At 29.7% G+C, this 23,582-nt stretch overlaps 2 protein-coding genes across 3 annotated transcripts in view; one reads left to right on the forward strand and one right to left on the reverse strand.

Moving 5' to 3' along the window:
• Positions 1 to 30: 30 nt before the first annotated feature.
• On the forward strand, positions 31 to 2,098 carry LOC107449584 (mitochondrial ribosomal protein L27). Its single transcript, XM_016065138.3, has 3 exons — positions 31 to 206; positions 285 to 448; positions 1,848 to 2,098. Exons 1-3 carry the CDS (start codon positions 134 to 136, stop codon positions 2,049 to 2,051), a joined length of 441 nt encoding a protein of 146 aa, XP_015920624.1. The 5' UTR covers positions 31 to 133; the 3' UTR covers positions 2,052 to 2,098.
• A 3,965-nt stretch (positions 2,099 to 6,063) lies between these two features.
• Positions 6,064 to 23,582, reverse strand: part of LOC107449592 (uncharacterized) — a 28,022-nt gene continuing 10,503 nt past the window's right edge. The window contains exons 3-9 of one of the 2 annotated variants that reach the window (XM_043047689.2): positions 18,850 to 18,977; positions 16,835 to 16,901; positions 16,178 to 16,283; positions 13,906 to 14,112; positions 10,621 to 10,672; positions 9,040 to 9,125; positions 6,064 to 6,325 (exon numbers count right to left, since the gene is read on the reverse strand). In XM_043047689.2, coding sequence (XP_042903623.1) covers positions 6,254 to 6,325; positions 9,040 to 9,125; positions 10,621 to 10,672; positions 13,906 to 14,112; positions 16,178 to 16,283; positions 16,835 to 16,901; positions 18,850 to 18,977 — 718 coding nt within the window. In that variant the 3' untranslated portion in view covers positions 6,064 to 6,253. The remainder of the gene's footprint in view (positions 6,326 to 9,039; positions 9,126 to 10,620; positions 10,673 to 13,905; positions 14,113 to 16,177; positions 16,284 to 16,834; positions 16,902 to 18,849; positions 18,978 to 23,582) is intronic. The other variant, XM_071185723.1, reaches the window with a different exon arrangement.

Consider the following 23,582-nt stretch of genomic DNA (forward strand, 5'->3'; position numbering starts at 1 on the left):
TCTGATCAGAAATGTAAAATTAGCTCAGGCAGAAATAAGTAGCTGAAGTGGGCTCACCGCACTTTGCAATACTCAATAAATATAAAAATCAAATTTTCTTAGCCAAAGTTATTAACAATTTTTGACTTGAGTGATGAATTTTTCTCAATTAAAAAATAGTTTTTTCTCTATGCCATTATTTTCGCTCTCCAACTTATTAAAAACAGGTTTGTTACTTATATTTTGTTCCAACTATGATGCAAATCTTTATTTCATGCGAGTTTATGAAATACTTCTATTTGTAGGTTCTCCTTTTTTATCTTTTGAGCGAGGTATTGCCAAAGGTGTAACCCAAAACCGTCGTCAGAAGCGTAAACCTCCTGGTGTTAAAAGATTAGATGGAAATTGTGTAAGGCGTGGTGAAAAAATTGTAAAACAATTCTTTCTAAACTTCCATCCTGGATTAAATGTAAGCTATGACTCCTTATTTTTTCGAAATAAAGGTTCTGATATTTCTGTATAGGTGCCTTTTCGTATCGTGATCTATAGCGCGAACTACAATCGCCAAGGTGCCAAATAGATTTTAAACTTAGAAATTTTTGTTTAAAAAAATGAAGATGTTTGCCTGGAGGTGTTTATGAGTTATACCTTTCGAGTTGTTCACTTTCTGTGTTTTTTTAGTTTCTCTGTCCGAAAGTTGCCAAGATTTGGTGATAATTCTGCCACAGATCATAGAAGGAAAAATAGCGCAGACTTATACCAAATATTAGTTACTAGGCAACAGTTCAGTCACCAGTATGCGCCCATTTTTTACCAAAACATAGCGCTGACAGAATTGGAATCTTAACCCCCAGATGACAGTTATGTCATGTACACTGCTAATAGTACACCGAACAAACGTATGCCGGGCAGTAGCACTTAACCTTAAAAAAACATCAATGCAGATAGAATTTGTGGGGAGAGAAGATATCAACCTTCATGTATGAAAAGGTACCCCTACATAGAATCGAGGTAACATGTCTTCTATACTAGTGAATTTGAACTATATTTTTGTAGTTTTAGATACACTACTGTACTCTCCCACCAGAATTTTATCTGTGATAGAATGCGATGAACCAATACCACTAGTTGGTTCATTACAGTTTCGTGAGAAGCCGGGAGAGCTGTATTAAGATCACCATACTTTTTGAGTGCTGTATTAAGTTCACGGTCGTGGTCGCTCCTGTGTTGCCTTTAGCAGTCAAGTGTATGTGTTGTGCGTGACTGAGACTAAGGTGCAACAGTGTGAGGACACTGTCGCAGTCACAAGTCAACTGTTCAATGTGGACCATCCATCAAAGTAGGCATGTTTAAATCGAAGTGGGCGTTACTGTTAAGACAGGCATGTTAATTTCGAAGTGGGAGTTTCTGTCAAGATAGGCATGTTCACATCACGTCCGAAGGTCACTAATGTGGGGAGAGTTGATATCGACAATGTCAACCTTCATTTATAAAAAGGTACTCCAACACAGAATTGAGTTAACATGTCTTATATACTAGTGAATTGGAATTATATTTTTGTAGTAGTAGATACACTACAAATTTAAAATATTAATATAACAAAAATGTAGATATATATCAAATCATTTTCCCTATACTACATTTTTGATACCGCTCAGCATAAAATTGTATAACAAAATACGAAAATTCCCCTAAATAGAATACATAAAAATGTATCTGAAAGTTATAATTCTACTGATGATACAATCCTAGAATCCCCTGGCAACTTTTTGAAATCTCCCCAAGTTGGTGATTGTTACTTAGATATACATTGTTTTTTATTATTATTAAACAATTTCAACATCATTCTAATTGTTGGTTATTTCCAGGTGGGTATTGATGAGAAAAACAACCTATATGCAATGACAGAAGGTAGAGTTATGATGACGTGTGAAGAAATTAATCCTATCTCAGAGACTCTGCATGCACAAAAATATTATTCGAACAAAGTGGCTCCAGTTATATACAAGAGGTTTTTTCATGTTGTACCATTTCCTCAGGGACAAAAGTTTAAATTAACAGATTTAGTTTAAAATGTACATTTTTAATTGTTTTAGTTAATAAAAGATTATTACGATAACATGCAAAGAAATTAATCTCATAAACTGTAAGGAAAGGTGCTTCCTACAGTATGCAATTTTGGGTGAATAAATACAAAATAAATTGATGACACTATAACAATTTCTACAGTTTAATATATAGTTAGAAGCATGATTTATCCCAGTTATTAAAATGCATTATTAATAAGGAAAGATATTTACATCCTTTGTTCTTTAATATCCAAATATATAGAACGTCAAGATTGTAGTTAACCGCTTTGCTTACCAATTTTTTTAAAAAAATACAAAAAATCATATTGTTTTATTTCATTAATAAATACAAGGAACTAAAACAAAACATAATACACAAGTTCTAAGTTGAAATTTTAATTTTATGTGTAAAAAAGATTTAATTTACCATCAGTTTACTATCCCAAATTATCTCAGGCGAATGAAAAAAAGTTAAATATTAGTCTTTGTATATGTTCACATCTTCATCATCTGAAACATCATCTGCATTACTTTCGATCTAAAACGCCATTTTTTTTTTTTACTCCTTTCTTTCTTTTTCTAAATAAATTCAGCAAACATGGTATATACATTTGCATAAAACACGTCTGCAGTCCCACTAACAGCAAAACTCCCAAACAAAAATTGGCAAACTTCCATTCACAGCAGATTATCATTATTTTTTACTTTGCTTCCGACCGCATAACGTGATAAAACAAAACATATTGACGAATTCTGCTATGCCCGAGTTTACTCAGGATAATAAATATTTTCTATATATACATACCAGAGTTAACTCTGGAAAATCAGAGAAGTGGTTAAGGAACTTTGATCTTGTGCACTTCTCTTCTACCAACATGTATTGTTGTATTTAAGCAGCTATTTTTATAATGCTGTTCCCTTTCCTATCATTTAGTGATTTTAGTTTTACGTAATTTACTAAAGCTTCATCAAATTTATGAGTTCTTATGACTTGCAGAAGTATAGCTGCATGATTGAACCTACACACCTCAATTTTACAAAAGCATAGCTGCCAGCATGAAAAAGAAAAAAAATCCTTTAAATCTTGTAATATGATAGGGGGGAGACTTGGTGCCACGAATGTGTCAAAATTAGTTCTCTTTTCTTGTGAATAAATGACACTTCATTAGCTTTAATTTTAAAAAAGAAAAACTTGAACATTTAAACATTTTTTATTAATTCTTAAAATATTGAGCAATACAACAGAAGGCCATATACACGCATAGACAATATTTAGCCATTGCCATTTGTACAGTCAAATCCCATTTTAGCAAAAACTGAAAATTTCAAAGTATCAAATATTTTTCAAATCCCCAATTAAATTTTCATTGTAACAATCTATTAAAAGTACCGATGTTCGAGATAGATTATCAGATCTAATGAAGGCAAAAATAAGCATTAATCCTTTATCAAGAGGCTTTTACCTTTCTTTAAAAGTATAACCATGATCTCAGAATTTAAACATCTTTATGTCTGTAACCAAAGGATGTTTTAAAGATTTTGTTACTGAAAAGGATGATGCTAGCACATGTGAAGCACTGACAGACCAAGATATTGTTAGGGTGATACAAGAAAAATATCATAAATGACGAAGAGCGTGAAAAAAAATCATTTCTGAATCTATAACTTTACAACCAGTTCGAAATCTGTAAAGAGATATTTATCAAGAAAAAAAATTTAGATACTTTATTTGAACATGTACATTATTTGGGAAAGTCAGCCATTTCAACTGGTTCTAAGTCCTGTGTACAAAAAAAGAAATTAAGTATTTGTCTAACAAGTAAGTTTTAGCAAATTCATTATTTATTTTAATTCAATAGTTTTTGTGAGCTTTTTCAACATTACATTGATATTTTTCTTAATCAGGGTGCGTAGCCAAATCTTTCACCAAAAAATAACTACTTTTTAAGCACTATATACATTAAAAAAATGCAAAATAATTTTCAAAAACTTTACATGATCATGATAAAATAATTAGTTTCTGACGAATAACTCTTTTTTTTTTATTATATTAACCCTTTAAAATGCTTGAGAGATTTTTCGGTTCGATATCAGAGGGTTAAAAATGAAGCCTGAAATTGAGAATATCTTGAAAAATGCAGCAGAGTTACACATGAGAGAGCAATAATCTCACAGAACCCAGCTAAGTAGACGCATATGCGGATTCTTAAGTATTTCATCAAATATGTAAAATGATTGGCGCTTTCATACGCTACGGACCGATCGTACGCTGAAATAGATTGTAGTTAAATGAATTGTGAAACCGTTGCATAGAACAATGTGAGAAGCACACTATTGCATAACACGTGGCGAAAATCGACATGGTAAAGAAAAAAATATAATTTTCGAAAATGGAAAATTAAGCACTTTTTAAAAGCACCTTTAAAGGCTTTTAAAAACCAAAATCGAAAATAAGCACTTTTTAAAAACTCTATGCACCATGTAAATGAGGAGCACTAATGTATCAAAATTAAAAATAATTTATTTTTGTTATGCGAAAAACTCCAAAGTAATAAAATAATTTTAGTTAATGTTAAAATTCGTAATATCATGAAAATGAACCTTTATAATTTTGTAGCAAATCCTTTGGTCTCTGGAATTCACTAAAACGAGATTCAACTGTATTAAGAAATGATTTTTTTTTTAAAACTTTTTCTAACTTATATCTGTAGAAGATAGCTTTCAACTGTTTAAATTCACACATTTTACTTAGCCTACCTGTTAACAAGAAGGTTCAGTTGAACCAGTTTAGGTTCATAAACGTCTTACTTGTATCAGTTAATTTGGTTATTATTAACCAAATTAACTGATACAAGTAAGACGGTTGTGAACCATGAAGCTGAACTGTTTCAACTGAATCTTCTTGTTAATAGGTAGACTAAGTAAAATGTGTGAATTAAAACAGTTGGAATCGATTTCCTTCATAGTTAGAAGCAATTGCTCACATCTTGTGTCAAAATTTTATGCAATTATTGCATATAAATGCAATAATTGCATAAAATTTTGTAAGCCTAGCTTGGATATTTATGGAGATAAAGACATTTTTATACAAAACTTTTTTTTTTATCTTACAATGTTTTGCTATACTATAATATTCAATAAAGTTAACAAAATTTTTGGAACAATTTTCATAAATAACAAATTTATAATTTGAAAAAAGAAAAATTCATTAAAACTGCACAAGATTTGAACATTTAAAGTAGTTCTTTCAAGCTGTGTATGCAAGAAAACATGCACAAAAAACAATTCATAATTTTGCAGTGATCATATTTGGTAACTAATGAAGGGAATTTTATTTGAATATTTTGCAAATTTTTAAGTAGTTTTTTACTATTTTTGAAGCTCTAAATGGTTAAGGTTTTTTCACAAATTTAATTTTGTATCATAAGACAAAATTTAATAACAAATGATATAATAATTGCCCAAGTACCAGAATGTGATTGTATAAGAAAAAACTTACTTTTATGAACCCCTATATTATCCGAGTCATTTTTAATAAATTTTGTTTAATAGTACAAAATGAAAATTCTGAAAAACCCGTTTTTATTCGGATCTTTCTTTAAAAAGGTCCAAAAACGACTAAGAACTTTTTTAATTTTCAAAATATTCACATTTGACTTTTTTAACATTCAAATATGATTCCTTGCAAAATTATGAAAAAAAGTTTTTTAAATTTTTTCTGCGCAGTATGAAATAACTATTTTAAATGCTCATATCAAGCACAATAAAAATTTTCAAATTATAAAATTAAATTTTGCTATTAAAAGCCCTCTAAAAGTTTTGTTTATTTTATTGAATATATTTAAAGTTATAGCAAAAGAAAAATGCCTATAGTTCAAAACATACTAAAGCTAGGCTTACAAAGTTGTATGCAATTATTGCATAACCAAAGTAATCGTTACAAGTTTATTGCTATATTTTCTGAAATAGGGTCATCAAAAACACTTTTTTTTTTGTAAATTACTGTAGCTTCTGAAACATCTGAAAGATTTAAACTTTATTGATGAGCACAAGAAATCACATGACTTCTAACGTAATAAAATATAAGTATTTCCTAAAAAATTTTAAATAATTTCAAAAACAAAGTGTTTCTTCAATTATTGTAGGATAATATCACACAATATCAGGTAAATATCACATCTAAAATAAAAAGAAGTAAATAATCTTTATGATGTAAAATATGTTTTCAGACTAGACACATAAGCTTCATGAATCTTGAAAATGAATTCCGTATTCCCCTGTAAAAGATCATAAGTAAAAATTACTAATTTAAAGAATTAGAAATTTAAAATAAAAATTAATAATAAGAATTAAAATATTTATTAATTAGAATTATATAGATAATAAATAATTAGAATTAGTATAATTTAAAAATTGATAATAAGAATTAAAAATTATAAATAAAAATTATTAATTTGAAATGGATTAAGCAAAAATACTAAATTTTACACTTCCTTTGTGCTGAACAAGTTGATAATTTAGTTTAGTATTCCGTATTTTATGGACTCTCTACTCATATTTTGAGGATAAAATAAAAAAAAAAGAAGATTATTCAAAAATAAAATTTTTTATCAGGATACATAAATTAAAATGTCATCTTTAATTACTTAGCATCATAGGTGCCACTCTTTACAAAAATCATGAAACTAAATTAATATCTCTTTTCCATTTGTTCTTTAAATTAAAATGTTCTTTTTTCCTTGAAAATGTTAATTTTATACAAATATTTTCTAGTTAATTTTATAAAAATATTACATTTTAATGAAAATGTTTCTATTTTTCATAATTATTGCAAACTGATCTAGTAATGATGTCTCACCGCACGAAAAGAATGGGATTGATTGAACTTCTGCACCTGCTTGCTTAAACGAAATTTATTGTATCTAAATTTGTTTGAGCTCTCATTTTCCCCTAACATTTTGAAATGTTTACCAAAGTTCAGATAATTTTTTTTTTTTTAAATTACAGAGATGATGGGACAAGAAATAAATAATGATGAAGCAAAAAAAAAAAAAAAAAAGACTTCTAAATAGCTTTATGAAAAAATGAATGGTTTATTATTATTTATCTTGTTTGCTGTGAAAAAATAAATTAACAAAATGACAAAAAAAAAATCAAATCATTGATTTATTATAAGAGCCATTATTATGGAATGATACATTTTGAAATCAGAGAGCTACAAGTTTCTGAAAATTTTGGTAAACAATGCTAGATTGTGTTAACTGGTACCCATGCTTAGCATGTATGATGTCTATTCCTCAAAGTAGTAAAATTGCATGCTATATACACAAATAATTCAATTTTTTTTTGCGCACTGAACAAAGAAATATATATTTGTAAAATAGACATATTTTATAGAGACATGAATTTCTGTAATCCACAACCTTAAGTGTATTTTTAGAACAGGTATTCAAAATAAATATTTAAAGAAAAATTTTAATTTTTTTAAAATAATTTTTGATAAAAATAGAATAATACTTTCGGCATAATTGCTGACATCAGAATTTATGGCAATTATGGAATTTATTATTATTATTACAAAAATTCAGCTTAATCCATTATAAATGTAGTGGAATTAGAATAAATTTAAAAATGTAATGGAATTAGAATAAATTTAAAAATGAAGCGAATGAATGTAAATGTAATAAAAAATTATACATAAAAAACTTACTGTTATTTAAGTTAAATTTCAATCTTATACGAAAATGAATTAATTCATACACAGTAAAGCACTGTAATCAAGTAACAGAAAAGAGTTTCTTTACTTTTTATTCTTTGAGGTGTTTTCACTTCATTGTCATAATTTTTATTTAGAACAATTTTAGAGATGATTTTAAAAAGAAATTTCTTTAATTTAAATTTAATTCTTTAATTACTTAATTGTTTGATTGCTAGAATTAAATGAACCAAATTAATAATAATAGATTTATTTTAAATTCTGAGTGTGCATAAAATAGTGTTTAGAGCACCATATAATCTGTCATAAAGTGACGAAGTCGTGACCAATAACATGATCAAAGCAAAAAAAAACAACATTGCCCACAAGCCGCCTTTACTTTCCCAAACAGGCTGGTACCAATCGATCTGAAGCTGCGTCATATGCTATGTTGCTTTAACTACTTCACTTCAGTACTGTCTTTACGCATGGGCACACGGGCAGTGCCTTGGGGGCCTCAAGCACTCAAGGGACCCTTAAGAATCTTATTTTTTATAAATTGTATTAAAAAAAACTAAGAGTAAACAACATTGCATTATATAATTTTTAAAATAAATATATTCTCGTGTAAAAAGTGTGCATTTTCGTCTACAAAAAGTGATTGATTATAATGCAAACACCAATAGTTTGAACAGTTTATGACTAGGAGTACTTGAAAAGTCAGCCGAAATCTATTTTTCTACGTTAAAATGTAGTTTTTAGGTACTCAACTAATTTCTCTAGATATGCTTGACCACCAGCAACTGCGTTTAGTATTTATAATTAGTTAAATAAAGTAATAATTGAAAGAGTTTAGAATTAAAGAGCAACTATGGGAGAGCAACTTTTTAACTGGTTATGTCTGGTGTGCATAGAAAAATAACTGACTTTTTAATAGTATTTAATTAGCGTCTTGGTTTTGAAAAGTATTTTATTCTTTATTGATTGTATCTTGATTAGTATCTTAATTTTTTTTTAAATATGCATATAGGGGATCTAAATTAAAAGTTCCTATTTTAATTTAGGACCACACATTTAAAAATGCTTTATTTTATGTGCATCAAGTTTTTGGGGGTAATAAAATGAGTTTAAGTTTGTTAAAATTATTGCATATCTTAAAAATGCTTTATGTATGTGAAGTTTTTTTAGTTCGATTTTAAACATTAAGACATGTTATACTGACATGTATATAAGACATGTTATAAGACCTGTACACTTTACTGTGTATGCACCTTGCATGTTAATAAGTATATTTACTTCAATATGTGATTGTATTGCTTCTTTAATACTTGGTAAATGAATATCAAAATTTCCATTCATAACATCTTGCCAATTTGGACATTCTAAAATTAAAAATAACAGTTAATAAAAAATAAAACAATCTCACATTTATTGAAGTATATAATGCAAATATGGAACTTAGCACAAAACCATAATTTATTTATTTTGATTTTTAGCAATCATTTTAATTTTAAAAACGAATATATAAATAATTTTCAGAAAGTACAATTAATTTTTATCACTGCATTTATGTTCATAAGATAAGATTTTAATAATTTAAGTAAAATAGTCTAAACCTGCCATAATGAACTCTGAATATTGTGAGCAAACTGTTGTAGTAGACTAATTTAGAGAATTATTCAAATTACTGTTTAACTAATGTTATTTCATACGCTTATAGTGGACTCTTATTTCCTTTTTACAGTTATTTAAATTACAAATAGTTACAATTTTTTTAATGTACATGATACGTTCCAAGATTTTAAATTTTAATTAAAAATGAAGTTAATACACAGAAATATTTTAAATGTGTCATTTTCTTGAAAAGAGTATTGCAAGTGGTTCCAAAAGGAAACATATATAGGAGAGAGCAAATTCATTGCACAGAAAGATCAACTTTTAATTGCAAGTCTCTTCAAAAATAAAAAAGATCTTCTTTGGCAGCGCAACAGCCCCTTGCAGGTCTTGGCTGCCTCAACAGCTGACAAACGCCAGCGCCTCCTGTCCATGGCAACTCCCTTCCAATTTCTAATCTTTAGGGTGGTCAGGTCATTTTCGATGTCATTGAGCCATCTAATAGGTGTCTACCTCTAGGACGTGGCCCGTTGTGGTTCTTCTCATAGATGGCCCAGTCATCTCAGCCTATTACTATGGATTATTTATGTAATTCGGGGCTGCTTATAGAGTCGGTAGAACTCGAAGTTACATCTGGTTCGCCAGCGTTCCCTTTCTTGAATGCTCCCAAAAATGACTCTGAGGATCTTTCTTTCAAAGGTGTCCAGTGACCGCTGTATATCTGAATTTAGGGACCAAGTTTCGCTTCCATAAATACAGAAAGTATGAGTGTTTTATACAGTTTAAGCTATGCTTTAACGGCTGAGAAGGTTCGATCTTAATTAATCCAAAACTGAAGGAAAAAAAATTCAATATGGGGAAACAATCACTTTGATATATGAAGAGAATTTTGAATGTTTGTTAACATTCCGTTAAAACAATTCCTATAAGTAGTAGACAGACTCTATGTGTTAGATTAGTCAATAATTTATCAAGCAAATTTTGTGGGTATTGCAATCACTGTCTTCAACAATATACTAAAACACAGTGAAAATTGTTTATAGTGGACTTAAGGCAGGGTCAGTAAACTAAAGACTCTCATAACTATCCAAATAAAGAAAGAATTAATTGCAAGCTAAATAACATAAAAGAGCACACATATAATGATAATATCTTTCATTAAGAGGCAAAGACCAACAGAATTATCCTTAAAATAGAGAGTGTTTCTTTAAAAGAGGTACTACTTTTATTTTAATTTGGAAATAAAACTGCAAAATAAATTACCTAATAATGGTGATTGTGAAGTTTCTTCGTTTACTTCAGAAAGATAGATGTCCTTCAGAAGAAAGAATTATATTACTTTAAAAGATAAAAATTTGGTATGTATCAACTATTCTAAAACTATAATAAAAGCCATGCATAATGAATATTTTTTAAATAATGTAGCTGCTCAGTTACATCCATATGAAGAATTAAAAAAAATTTTTTTTTAACCCTTTATAAGGCAGTGGGAAGTATACTTCCCACCCACCAACTTTATTAATTTTCAAATGTTGAAGGTTAGCCAATTTTCACTAATGATATGTGCTGCCATATGCTGATAGCTTCAGAAAATAGGAAAAAATTAACTATGATTGTTTACATAGATGTAAGGTAACAATAAAAGTTGACATGGAGCAGTTATCATTGGGAAGCTATTTCCACTTGACTCCATTTCAGTACTGTCCTTACATATAGGCACACCTGGGCGTGCTGGGAGCACACCCGGTGACCCCAAGCAATCAGGGGTCCTTGAGAATCTTACTTTTTATATGTTGTATTGTATTAAAAAAAACTAAGAATAAGCAACATTGCATTTTATAATGTTTTCTATAAATAATGATTGATTATAATGCAAACACCAATAGTTTGAACAGTTTATCACCATGAATACTTAAAAAGTCAGCCGAAATCTATTTTTCTACATTAAAATGTAGTTTTTAGGTACTCAACTAATTTCTCTAGATATGCTTGGCCACCAGCAACTGCGTTTAGTATTTAAAATTAGTTAAATAAAGTAATAATTGAAAGAGTTTAAAATTACATATGGGACAGCAACTTTTAAACTGCTTACGTCTGATGTGCATTGAAAGATGTTTTAATAACTGACTTTAATAGTGTGACGACATAATTCATACCTTTTAAATTTTTCTTATTTGTTATACCCTTAAGTTTTCTTAATTTAATATTTATAATTAACTCATTAGTTTTGAAAATCATTTTATTATTTGAGGATTGCAATTGGTTAGCATCTAATTTTTTTTTATTAAAAAAATTATGCATAGTTTAAAAATGCACTATTGTATGGACTTAGAGTTTTTGGGGGAATAAAAAGTTTGTTCAAATTATTGCATATCTTAAAAATGCTTTATTCTATGCATGTGAAGTTTCTTAGATCGCATTTAAACCCCTGTAGCAGAATTTTTTCGAGCTATCTGCAACTAAATTCTCTAGGTCTAATATCTTTCGGCAAGATACTTTTAATATTAACAAAAATTTGGTTTACTAATTTAAAGTAACAAAAGTGCTGCTTTACGAAAAAAAATATATAATTTTTTTTTTAATTGCACATATAATAACTTTTTATTCTAATATTATGGGTGATATTCTCGCATTTTGATGAGGGTGGTGGGAATGCACAAATTATTTCCTTTTTCTCATTTTGTTAATAATCATCACAATAAAAAAAATTAAAAATCACGACATCGGTAGTAGTGATTGCCGAAAAAAACATGGATGAGGAAATCACGCGAATCGGACTCCTCAAATGCGTGTTTCATTTCGAGATTAGGTTGTTGCAATAAATAACGTATAAAAAAATTATAGGATGCTTTAAAAAACTATGGACAAATCAATAGCAATAACTGCCAAAAATTCGATAGAATTATTGTCTTAAAAAGTAAATACTTAAATGCATCCATATTGTTTGAAATATATCGGGATATTTATAATCCACGTGAAAATCACTATCAATAACTGCCGAAAATACAATCGAAACATTAAATCCGTTTACGATACTATCGGCGTAAATTGAGCAAGTCACAAAGTGATTATCTAAATGCATGATTCAAATATTACAAGTTAATTTCTGTAGTAAAGAAAAGCAATTTTTTTTCATTACTTTTCAAAAGAAAAATCTTTCTGCAAGAACTCTGTAACGTTGTCACAATATCGCTGCGATTTTGCCAAGTGGATTTAAACGGTATAATATGCTATGGGGGCCTAAAACATTTCTGTGCGTGGGGGCCCTGATTTTAAAATGGCCCTGGTCCATTTGAATACTTCTCCTCGAGTTCATTTGTAGTTTTAAACACACAATTTATAAATTCAGTTATTTATAGGTTCAAAATCTCATATCATAGTTTCTTTACAGTAGGTAAAATTTTGAAAACCCTACCCACTTTTCCACCGAAAAATAGTTTTGAAAATCAAATTAATTTTAGTTAATAATCTAAATGATTTTTTTTTTAACAAATCAATCTCATTCCCAATAACAGAGCATTGCTAAAATAAATAACCTAAGAAAGGATTAAAAATTATTCAAATTTGAAAATAAAAATAAAAACTTTTTCTGTTAAAAAACACTTTAAAAAAATTAAATCAACTATAGTTTTTAACTTAAAAAAAAATCATTTTTAAAAACAAGCTATATATAATAAAATAATAATGTATTATTAACTATTTAAAATCATTAATTCAGCTACAGTTTCAGTTAATTAACTTAATTATTACATAATTAAAAAAATAAATCTTTATTTTGAAATTGATATAAGATATCAAATTTTTAAAAAATGGAAGAAATCCAATTTAAAGAGAAAAAAAAACGAATAGTTCAGTTAATTTACTTAATGATTATATAACTAAAAAAATAAATATTTATTTTAAAATTGATATAAGATACCAAATTTAAAAAAAAAAATCAACAAAAAATTTGTGATCGTCTTATTACGATCCATTGGTTAAATGCTTTTTCTTTCTGGATTGACTCCGTTAAACGCCACAACATTTCAAACCATCATGGATTGCAAAAACTGTCTCCATTGATGTGTGTCGTCTGATTGGTTTTCAAATCCTGCCTTATGCACGTGTTTCAAGACGTCACAAAATACTTTTCCTTCTTCAGCATTTATTTTAAAATCACCGTCAAGCCAGTCATTATACGTTAGTTAGTTAAAAGAACATAAAAATACTTTAAATTATTATTATGTAAATACATTAAAAATGCCTGCTGGTGAAAATAAAAAGAAAAACAGCAGCGGTCGCCATAGCAACGCATGCGCACTGTTTACTCTTGAACACAGTAGAAAAGTGTGTGGACGCCATCAAATCCAAAACAAGACCCATTTTGCCAATGGGTAAAACTTGAAAAAAATCCAATTTAAAGGAGGGGAAAAAAACTAATATCTAATATCAAACAAATCAGATTTTTTTTTTTTATTTCTTAAATAAAGAAAAATCACAAACCTTAGTTTGTTGTACAATGATATTCTAATTTATTTTACCGTATAGTTGTAGTAAATTGACAAATACCTTTTGAGCAGGTAACATATCACAAGTATCCTCACTTGAAGACTTTAAACTTTCTTCCCTCATTTTGAGAAAAGAGTCTGAAGGAACACATTTGGATCCAGAAGATCTTTGGCTCTCCATTTCAAGTGATGACTTTTCAAAAATAATTCTTTTTTCACTTGTATTCAAGTTATTGAGGGAAGAGATTCCAGGAGACTTTTCCTTGTTCTGGAAAAATATACATCAAGAAACAATTTTCAGCAACCATTCAAGTACAATCGAATCCTACTATAATTGTTTCAAGTGCAATTCGATTCGATTGTATTCAAGTACAATCGAATCGAGCCTCTAGTTTATGTGAACAAAATTCATTTTACAGAGAGCTATTATTCTGTATTTAATTTTTTTTACCATCTTTATAAGAGATAAAATTTAAATAGACTTAATTCTAAGTTGAAAATTCTTGAAATTCATTTAAAAAAAAATAAAAAATTATACACAGGGTGTCCCAAAATTCGATTCACAAATTCTGAGAAAGTGATATGAGGAATCCATTAGAATGAAACTTATCGCAAAACATGGAGTTAAAGCAAACCACATTGAACATTGAAAAGAGGAAAATCAGGAAAAACTCATGACTTTCTAGGTCATGGTGGGGGATAACAACTACAAAGGATACTACAAACTTGCTTACTACAAAGGGATTTATTTCATTAATTATTACAAAAGTTGTTTGAAATGTCACCCAGCTAACATCTGTGGGGATGTAGCTATCGACAATGTCAACCTTAATCTATGAAAAGGATTATGGATAATGTAGCAAGTCAGCTGTTCAATGTGGACAATCCATCTAAGTAGGCGTGTTCACATCACGTCCGGGTCACCACTGTGGTGGTTGGTTAGTGTTCAGGGGAGACTAATCATTAGAGTTTACATTATTTTAGTATTTATTAACATCGAAAATATTAAAGTATAAAGAAGAGGAATATAAATCAGCACAGCGCATCATACTACAGAGACAGCTTAGATTGTTCTGGCGAATGAAAAGTTAGAGTTCAAGTTCTTGATCGTAACTGTCGCGGTTACGATTAAGTTGAGTTGCCGCACATCATTGTACTGATGGCAACAGCATACAACAATTCCTTGAGAGGTTTGAAGATGCCTGATAATGTTTACTAAAGCGACAAGAACGCACGCCTCAGTTTCAGTTGTGTTAACTGAAAACCAGCATTATTTTACTCCACCCTTTTAATACTGTTTTCAATCCCATGTTCAATAATAAATTTTCATCCTTATGATTATTTTCATCACTCTCTCCGAATTTAAATTGTGCTTTCTTTTTAGAGAAGGTGGAAATATGAAGGTTGGGATATGGCCTTAGAATGTCAAGAGAAAAATCAATGCGTGTTTTTTTTTCCACCTGGGCTCCTGATGACAGAAGGAAAAGGGGGAAGACTAGGAATGATCTGACAGAGATAAATGCAGACGGATTTCAAGAGAAAAAAATTCAAGGGCGAAGTCAAAGACAGGGGAACAGGCTGATTGTCTTATGTCTTAAACCGCGAGAAGAGCCTAATTAATCTATGAATCTTTTTTTAGATATATAAAATCTTAACCACACATTTAGCTAGGATAGAGAAGAGTTATCATCAATGTAAACTTTCATCTATCTAAAGATACTTCAAGATCGAGTTAACACGTCTTACATACCAGATTACTGTAGTAGTTACACTACATTTTATCTAGGATAGAATTTGACGAATGGATATCACTAGTTGATTCATTGCCATTTTGCGAAAGACCGTGAGAGCTGTATTAAGATCACCAGATCTTAAGCGCTGGTCGTGAGAGCTGTATTAAGTTCACGGTTGTGAACGCGGTCTCTCCTGTGTTGCTATTAGCAGTCGAGTGTGTACAATCTCCAGGGTTTGTGATCGAGACTGCAGTGTAAGGAGAACAATGTGGCATTCACAAATAACAAGTCTACTGTTCGATATGAACCACCCATCTAAGTACCATTTAAATCGAAATGGGCATTACTGTCAAGATAGGAGTGTATATATCACTTCCGTAGGTCACCAATGAGGGGAGAGGAGTTATCAAAAATGTCAACCTTTATCTATATAAAAGTACCTGAAGATAGAATGGACTAGACTAGACTAGATATGTTGTAATTCAAAGTGCCTGCCCGCGAAGCGGGCATCTGACTTTTTCGTCTCATATACTAGTGAATTGGAATAGATTATTGTAGTGGTAGTTACACTACAACAGAATCTTTAAGAATAAATCTTACTAAGTATTCCTCATGGGCTTCACACAAAAGAGTGAGGATGTCCTGAGTCTCACTTTCAGATGCACGCCGTTGCCGTTTTGGGGGTGGATGATGCTTCAGAATGATTCTTAAAAAAAAAAAAAAAAAAACATTTATTAGATTGTTTTTGAATGCATAAAATAAATAATATCTTGTGATAACAAACACTCACGGAAATGAAACAATAACTCACTCATTTTCACTTGTGTTGTTTTCTCAAAATAATGATTTTTTTACCTCATAAAATTTTTACTTGATTAGCTTGAACATTTCTTTAGGATGTTAAATGTGTGCAAAATAAAAAACGAACATCCGAGTAATTTTTGATCTAATAACATACAAAAACTGTAGAATTTTTACTGGAAAACAGGATTGGAAAAAAGGAAAAAAAGTTGATTAAAAACTTCATTGGCTTAAAAAAACTATGAAGAGGGTAATAAAATTTGAAAGCGCTAGGCACCCATTTTCAAGACTTGCTCGAGTTCAAATCTTGAAAATGAACACCTAATTTGGAGCTCTTGAAACATTTGGACTTTTATTACTCTCTTTATAATTTAATTTCAAGCCAATTAAGTTTTTAATCAATCCATCCCCGTCATTTCGTTGGGACTATTTATTTATTAATTAAAAAAAACTTACGTTTGTATTCTTTTTGAAATTCTTTGAAGATCATTGTGCTCATAAAACCAAGAACCGATTATATCCCCTATAAATATACATCAGAAAATAACATAGTTAGAGAAATGTTATTATTAGGGCACTTTTGAAAGTAAGTTCCCGTAGCTGATAAAAAGGAATCAAAACATAATTTCTGTAAATATTTATTGCAAAGATATGGCAACTGTTTCACCATTTCTTAAAAATAAAAACCGTCAGAACTGTAATAGCTTTTATACACTATCCGGCCAAAAGTATCCGGACATCCGGTTATTATGGTGGTTTTACCTGCAGTATAATGGTGTGGGGGTGTTTCTCGTGGTTTAGCCAGATAATCCAGCACAGGCATAGAAATTAAGAAAGTTTTGTCACTGGACCGAAGGATATTACTAATCTGTTCATATTTCCCATTCTCTTTAAAAAAAAAAAAAATAAATAAAGTAACCTTAAATAAAAAAAAATAATCCCATACAATCGCTACGCTATAACGAAACTTCGCTTTACCGATATTACGAATTTCAACATTAACCAAAATTATTTTGCTACATTGGAATTTTTCGCATAAAAAATAATAAATATAGCATTTAATTACAGTTTTGATCTATTTGTACTCTACATGTTGAAAATACCAAGTTTTAAAGTCTCACAAAACCAACTAAATTAAAGGAAACAATGTACAAGTACATATTATCACTTACTTATCAGAAATTAAGTAATCCGTATTTTTTTTTCTGTACAAATGATTTAGAACCAATAGAAATTACAAACTTCTCCAAATGATGCACATTTTCAAACAACTGAACACTCTTTTGGAAAGCCACGTGTATTTTTAATTCTTCAAACGTGAATGGGTTGGGTGGGTTTTATTTGGTCCCAAATAAAAGAACAGACATGAACATATAACACATTTGGTGAGTACATTATAAAAAGGACAATGCCTTTGTAAAAAAAAAATATATATATTATTTCCTTTTGTGCTTTTAAGTTACTAAAAAATTCACTAAACTAGATTCGAATCTAGGACTATGAATTCAACTGTAAAATCTACTTTAGGATCATTAACGATGCATAAAATGGCATTCCTTTTATTAATTAATTTTTAAAAAAATGCAATCTCCTATTGGTTTATAAGTTCACAACTATTTTCATACACTTTATTTATAAATCCAGGGTTCCGTTGCTAAAGAACCCCTAATTTAGATGATTGGAAAAGGGTCGAAATTCTGATTTCAATATACACGATAACATGAAAACGAGTACATAATTTAATAATAACAATAATTAACCGAAGCCAAGCACAGTGGCGTAGTTTTAATGCATGTATTGTATGTACAAAATTCAATTTAAAGTTTCAAAAAAGATTTTACAAAATGGTAGTAAATGAACAATTAAAGTTGGAAAGATTTTGTAATAATTAAACTAAATAAACATTGAAGAGCTAAGTAAAATAACAAATAATCATACTTACATATTTTGTAATTATTGACATGTCGTGGTAGGTTGTAATTTAAATTTTGTTTTAAACTTTAAATTGAAGATTTAATACGTCTAACTCCTATAATAATGCTACTACTAAGAAGTTTTTTTTTCTCAACGCCAGTGCAAGTTTACAGCTATCTCTCTCACTCTCTCTCTGTGTGTGTGTGTGTCTNCTAAGTAAAATAACAAATAATCATACTTACATATTTTGTAATTATTGACATGTCGTGGTAGGTTGTAATTTAAATTTTGTTTTTAACTTTAAATTGAAGATTTAATATGTCTAACTCCTATAATAATGCTACTACTAAGAAGTTTTTTTTTTCTCAACGGCAGTGCAAGTTTGCAGCTATATATATAAACGAAATTACGAAATAATGAAAAAATTTTATGTCTACATCTTACTTACCAAACTGAATAGTTCATTAATCAAGTAATGTATAATTTCGGGGGGGGGGAGGTTGTTCCCCAAAACTACGCCACTGGCCACGCAAAAGGTGGAGATAAAATGAACTAACCTGAACGGTTTTTATACAAGAGATAAGGTGATTGTAATTGAAACTGCATCTCACTTGTGATGGATTCAATGAAATTGGTTGTGCTCATACGATTCATGATGATGAAGCCATAGGAAGGATAACGAGACCTAGAAAAGGTGAGGATGAACAATAAAAACGTTTGTCTGTCCATCTCTGGTGGTTTCGCATTGATGGACCAGCATGATCTACATGGTAACCATCCATAATTCCATCATGAACCATTAAATGTTTTTGATAATAACCAACATAAGTAACCATCACGCCATTGTAGGAATTCGGACTGATTTACGATGGTCCAACATAAGAATAGCAACTTGTTTTGATGGTTTGTTCCTGTTGAGCCAACAGAAATTTCCATCATAGTTTTTTAGAAATCAAATCTTGGAACGACTATGAACCACCATCACCCCAATGTAGGAATTCGGACAGATTCATAATGATCAAACATAAAAAAAAACTGTTTTGATGGTATATTCCTGCTGAACCCAACAACAATTCCCAATAAACCACCATGAAATTGTATAGTTGGAACCATCATGAACCATCACTTATCACCATGAGAATCAAACCTCTCTGGATGGTTAACCATCGTAGTACAAAAGTAGCATTTTCCATCATGGAATGATGGATGTTTCTTGGCATATCAAAAACCACGAACGCATAATGGAAAATGTTGGATGATGGTGATCATCAAATGACGTTGGACCATCATGAATCGCACTGAAACCAACATAAAGGCCTGGTTTCTTAGGACAGGACACCGTCAGCTGGAAATCAGCGCTAACCTCTGATTGGTTCATTTGTGAGTTTGATAGTATACGTCATCGAGTTCAAGATGAGCGTTCGATGACGTACACTATCAAACTCACAAATGGACCAATCAGAGGTTAGCGCTGATTTCCAGATGACGGCGTCCTGTCCTAAAAAACCAGGCCTTTAGCCATTAAAATGTTTAGATGGGGCCATTAAGAATATTGACTTGGGTTATAACTCCAGATTCATTTGTGCTAGCATCCTGAAATTTGAACAGTGGATGAAAATGGCAATTTTAGTCTCCAATCCTAAAAATCATTTAAAAATTTCAATTCGGTACTTGCAGCTAATTACATGATTGGGTCTAATCACGTGGTTGAATATAGCGTTTAAATGTTACAGCCTTAATGCTCGGGTTTATTATCACGCTGAATCAATTTTCGGATCAGATTTAATTGAATACTTGCTAGTGACGTCACGCGCGTGTTGAACATCTTTGGTTGACCAATGCGTGACGTCACTTGCAGATATCCAATGAAACACTTGAAAAGTGGAATTTTTTCATTGGTTTAAAACTAGCCACTGATAAAAATTAGACTGCAGACGATTCTGTTTTTTTATTATGTGTTTTAAAGATAACAGTGATGTTTTCTCGCTTATAACTCTCATTAAAAAAAAAGTAATTTACTGTACATTAATATTTTCAACATTTAATTACTTTTTATTCATTATGTTTAATATACTCAATAATTTAAGTAAACGTATTACCATAGGCGAACTATGTCAACAAATTAGCATTCCTAAAGTTATCTGAAACCACGGGTTTATTTTGTTTATAGTTTAAAAAGGTGCTCCTATAAAACTAAATAATTAAAATAGATTGTAATAAATTGTAATTGAATTTTTAAAAAAATAAGCAGTGTACTGTTAATTAAAATTAATGGAGAAATAGTATTAATTTGTTCAGAAGAAATATAAAAAAAAATCGCCGGACGATTATTGACACTAATAATGATTAACACTAGAAAGATGGAAACTTAGTATATACCGATATTGCCCAAAAGCAGTCAAAATGACTGGATTGTAAATGCATAAATAAATTAGTTTAAAATTAATTTTTAACATTTTTTATATTATTTACAGTTATATAGCAAGTTATTAGTAAACAATAAAAAAATTATAAGTTGTACAAAAAGTCACAAAATTCTAAGAAATTGTGTCATTATATAAATCATTGTTTTTCTAATTGAAATTAAAAGCAGTCAAAATAACTTTCTTATCTAGTGTTAATTAATTTCGACAATAATTATTGTTTATCATCATTGATATTACAATAATATTGATAAAATGATGATAAACTAATTTTAACAATAGGCACTAATTTTATTTTATAACTGAACAGCCGACCCAATTTTCGGTATACGACAACGAATTTTCAACCCCGTAGCCTTGTCATTCTGAATCCAATCCAGAAGACAAGGGATCTCCTGGATCAAGTGTTGGAAGAAATTTGCCTTCGTGGAGGACCTTTTTAATGAAACTAAGCCAAATTGACCACTAAAACCATACACTACGTGTGGTCAACTTACGCATGTTTAACTACACTTAGATTTAAAATTATGTAAATAAAAATTCATCCTTTCCTCAGAAATTCAAAACATTTTTGACCTTGAAATTTAAAAATTGGGTTTAATAGAAATAAAGACATAGGAATAAAATGAAATAAAAATAAAACTTCCCGATCAATAGGTTGACCAACTGTCGACGTTGAATTTCACCACCAAAACCATGCACAGCATGTGGTCAACTTACGCAGGTTTCACTGCACTTAAAGATTTAAAATTGTGTAAATAAAAAAAAATTCATCTTTTTCTCAGAAATTAAAAAAAAAATTTGACCACGAAATTAAAAAGTTCTCTAGCTTTTTTCAAAATGTCCCTGCCTTTTGCAGAAGTGTGAAAAGTGTTCTCCACGCTATCACAAATACTTTTTTTCCCCTTCCTTTGTTTACTTCACTGTTGAAGAGGTTTTTGAGGGAGAAACAGCTCAAAATAACGCAGAAAAACAAACAAATAAAACACAAGGTTAGCAACAGAGGACGTCTCTCTTAATAGGACTACTCATTCATAAAGAGTGTAATAAAACAGTAGCAAAGGATGCAGATGAAACAAAAGATGCTTCCGGGGTAAGTAAACTTTTTTAACTAATAGTATTAGTTATTTCAATTTCGGTCACACACATTACACGACAGTCGACACAAACTATTTTTGAGAAATAATCTCAATGGTTTTCATTTAAAGATAAATGTTTGAAAATTGTAAAGAAACCTTTTACTCTTAACACTAAACATACCATAACCGGTCAGATGACCGTTTAAGAACTCTTGCATCTGTAAATGCTCTGGTCATCTTATCGTTTTTGCGCATTTGACTTCATGACTTTTTCTAACAATTAAATACAGATAACATTCTATTATTATTTTCTTTTTTAATATTTTGTTTGTTTCGAACAATACTTGTCGTATACCTATTTCCACCACAACCGGTCATTTGACGGAGAGAACAATTTATTGCATTATAAGGTTATCGGATCAGAAATGACGATGTTCAACGTATTGCATTCGATTAATTGCACATTTCTGCAAAGACTGTTGCGTTGTTAGTTCAATGAGAATAACTGCGAATTCAAATTTCAAGAAAGTACCTAGCATTTCAGATTGACATTTTGTGTCAGAAAAAGTGACAAAAACTAAATGTTTTGGTAAGTAGCTTATATTTTATTTGGATAACTTTACTACTTCATTTCTAACTAACTGTTAGTTTTTACCCAGAAAAATGTCGAAACAGTCAAGACAGCACAAGTTCTTTGAAGAAATAATATTAATTAGATGAATAATTTTATGAATTATAATTCTTATATATTCTTACAATTATAAGAATAATTATAACGGATTATAGAAACAATAATAATTAGAAGAAATATGTTTGCGGAAATGTACAACGGAAACATCCTGTATATGAAAAAAATGCGTAATATACAATTTTGTTCAATTATAATAAAGTTTTTTAGTTTATTTCCTTCCTAACATCCATATTTTATACATTCAATCAAGAAGCAAAAAGTCCGGACATTTGACTGGTTATGGTGGTAGAAATAGGTATAGATTAAGTTCTGGTATGTTTAGTGTTAAAGACAAAAGTTTTAAAATTGCAAAGTAACCTTTTACTTTTAATTAATACCAGGACAAAAAACTATTAATTTAAGTGCTGTATAATTTTCTTCAAACTTAGGACACGACATTAGTTCGAATTAGGTGATACAAACTATTTTTGTAAAATAATCTAAATGTCTTTTTCTATTCAAAGACAAAAGTGTAAACAATGAAAATTACAAAATGAACTGTAAAATCATCTGTTTACATAATTAGCTGATCAGAAATCTTTTCTGTTGATTCAATTCCTACAACAAGTTCACACTCCCCCTAAGCTTGTTCAAATTTTCGATAATTAATAAAATATTTTTTATTCATCTACTTAAGTTCAACTGTAACCGTAACGGATGACACTTGATGTTAATGAAGTTTTTTTTCTCCAAATATTAATTCATTAATTGAACAGGGATGAACGAAAAATGAAATGGAATTTTTTGATTGGTTAAGCTTTAGTTATTGTTTTAAATTTTACTAGAAGCGATTTAGTTCACATATTTTAAAAATAACATGAGTGATAATTTCTAACTTATAGCTCTATATGAACATAAAAAAAAGTTTACTGCGCACATTTAGGTATTTAATTATTTTATATTCCATGTCACCAGATTTATACTTTTACAGTTGTTTGATACCACGCGCCTTTCTTCTTTTTCTTCAATTCCTACTATTAGTTTCACACTCTCTCTCTATATGAGCAATTCTACAAGTAAACGCCAATTAGGCGGCCAAAAAAAAAATTTAAAAAATT

This window comes from Parasteatoda tepidariorum, chromosome 9, assembly GCF_043381705.1.
Source record: "Parasteatoda tepidariorum isolate YZ-2023 chromosome 9, CAS_Ptep_4.0, whole genome shotgun sequence".
In the NCBI taxonomy this organism is placed as follows: Eukaryota; Metazoa; Arthropoda; class Arachnida; order Araneae; family Theridiidae; genus Parasteatoda; species Parasteatoda tepidariorum.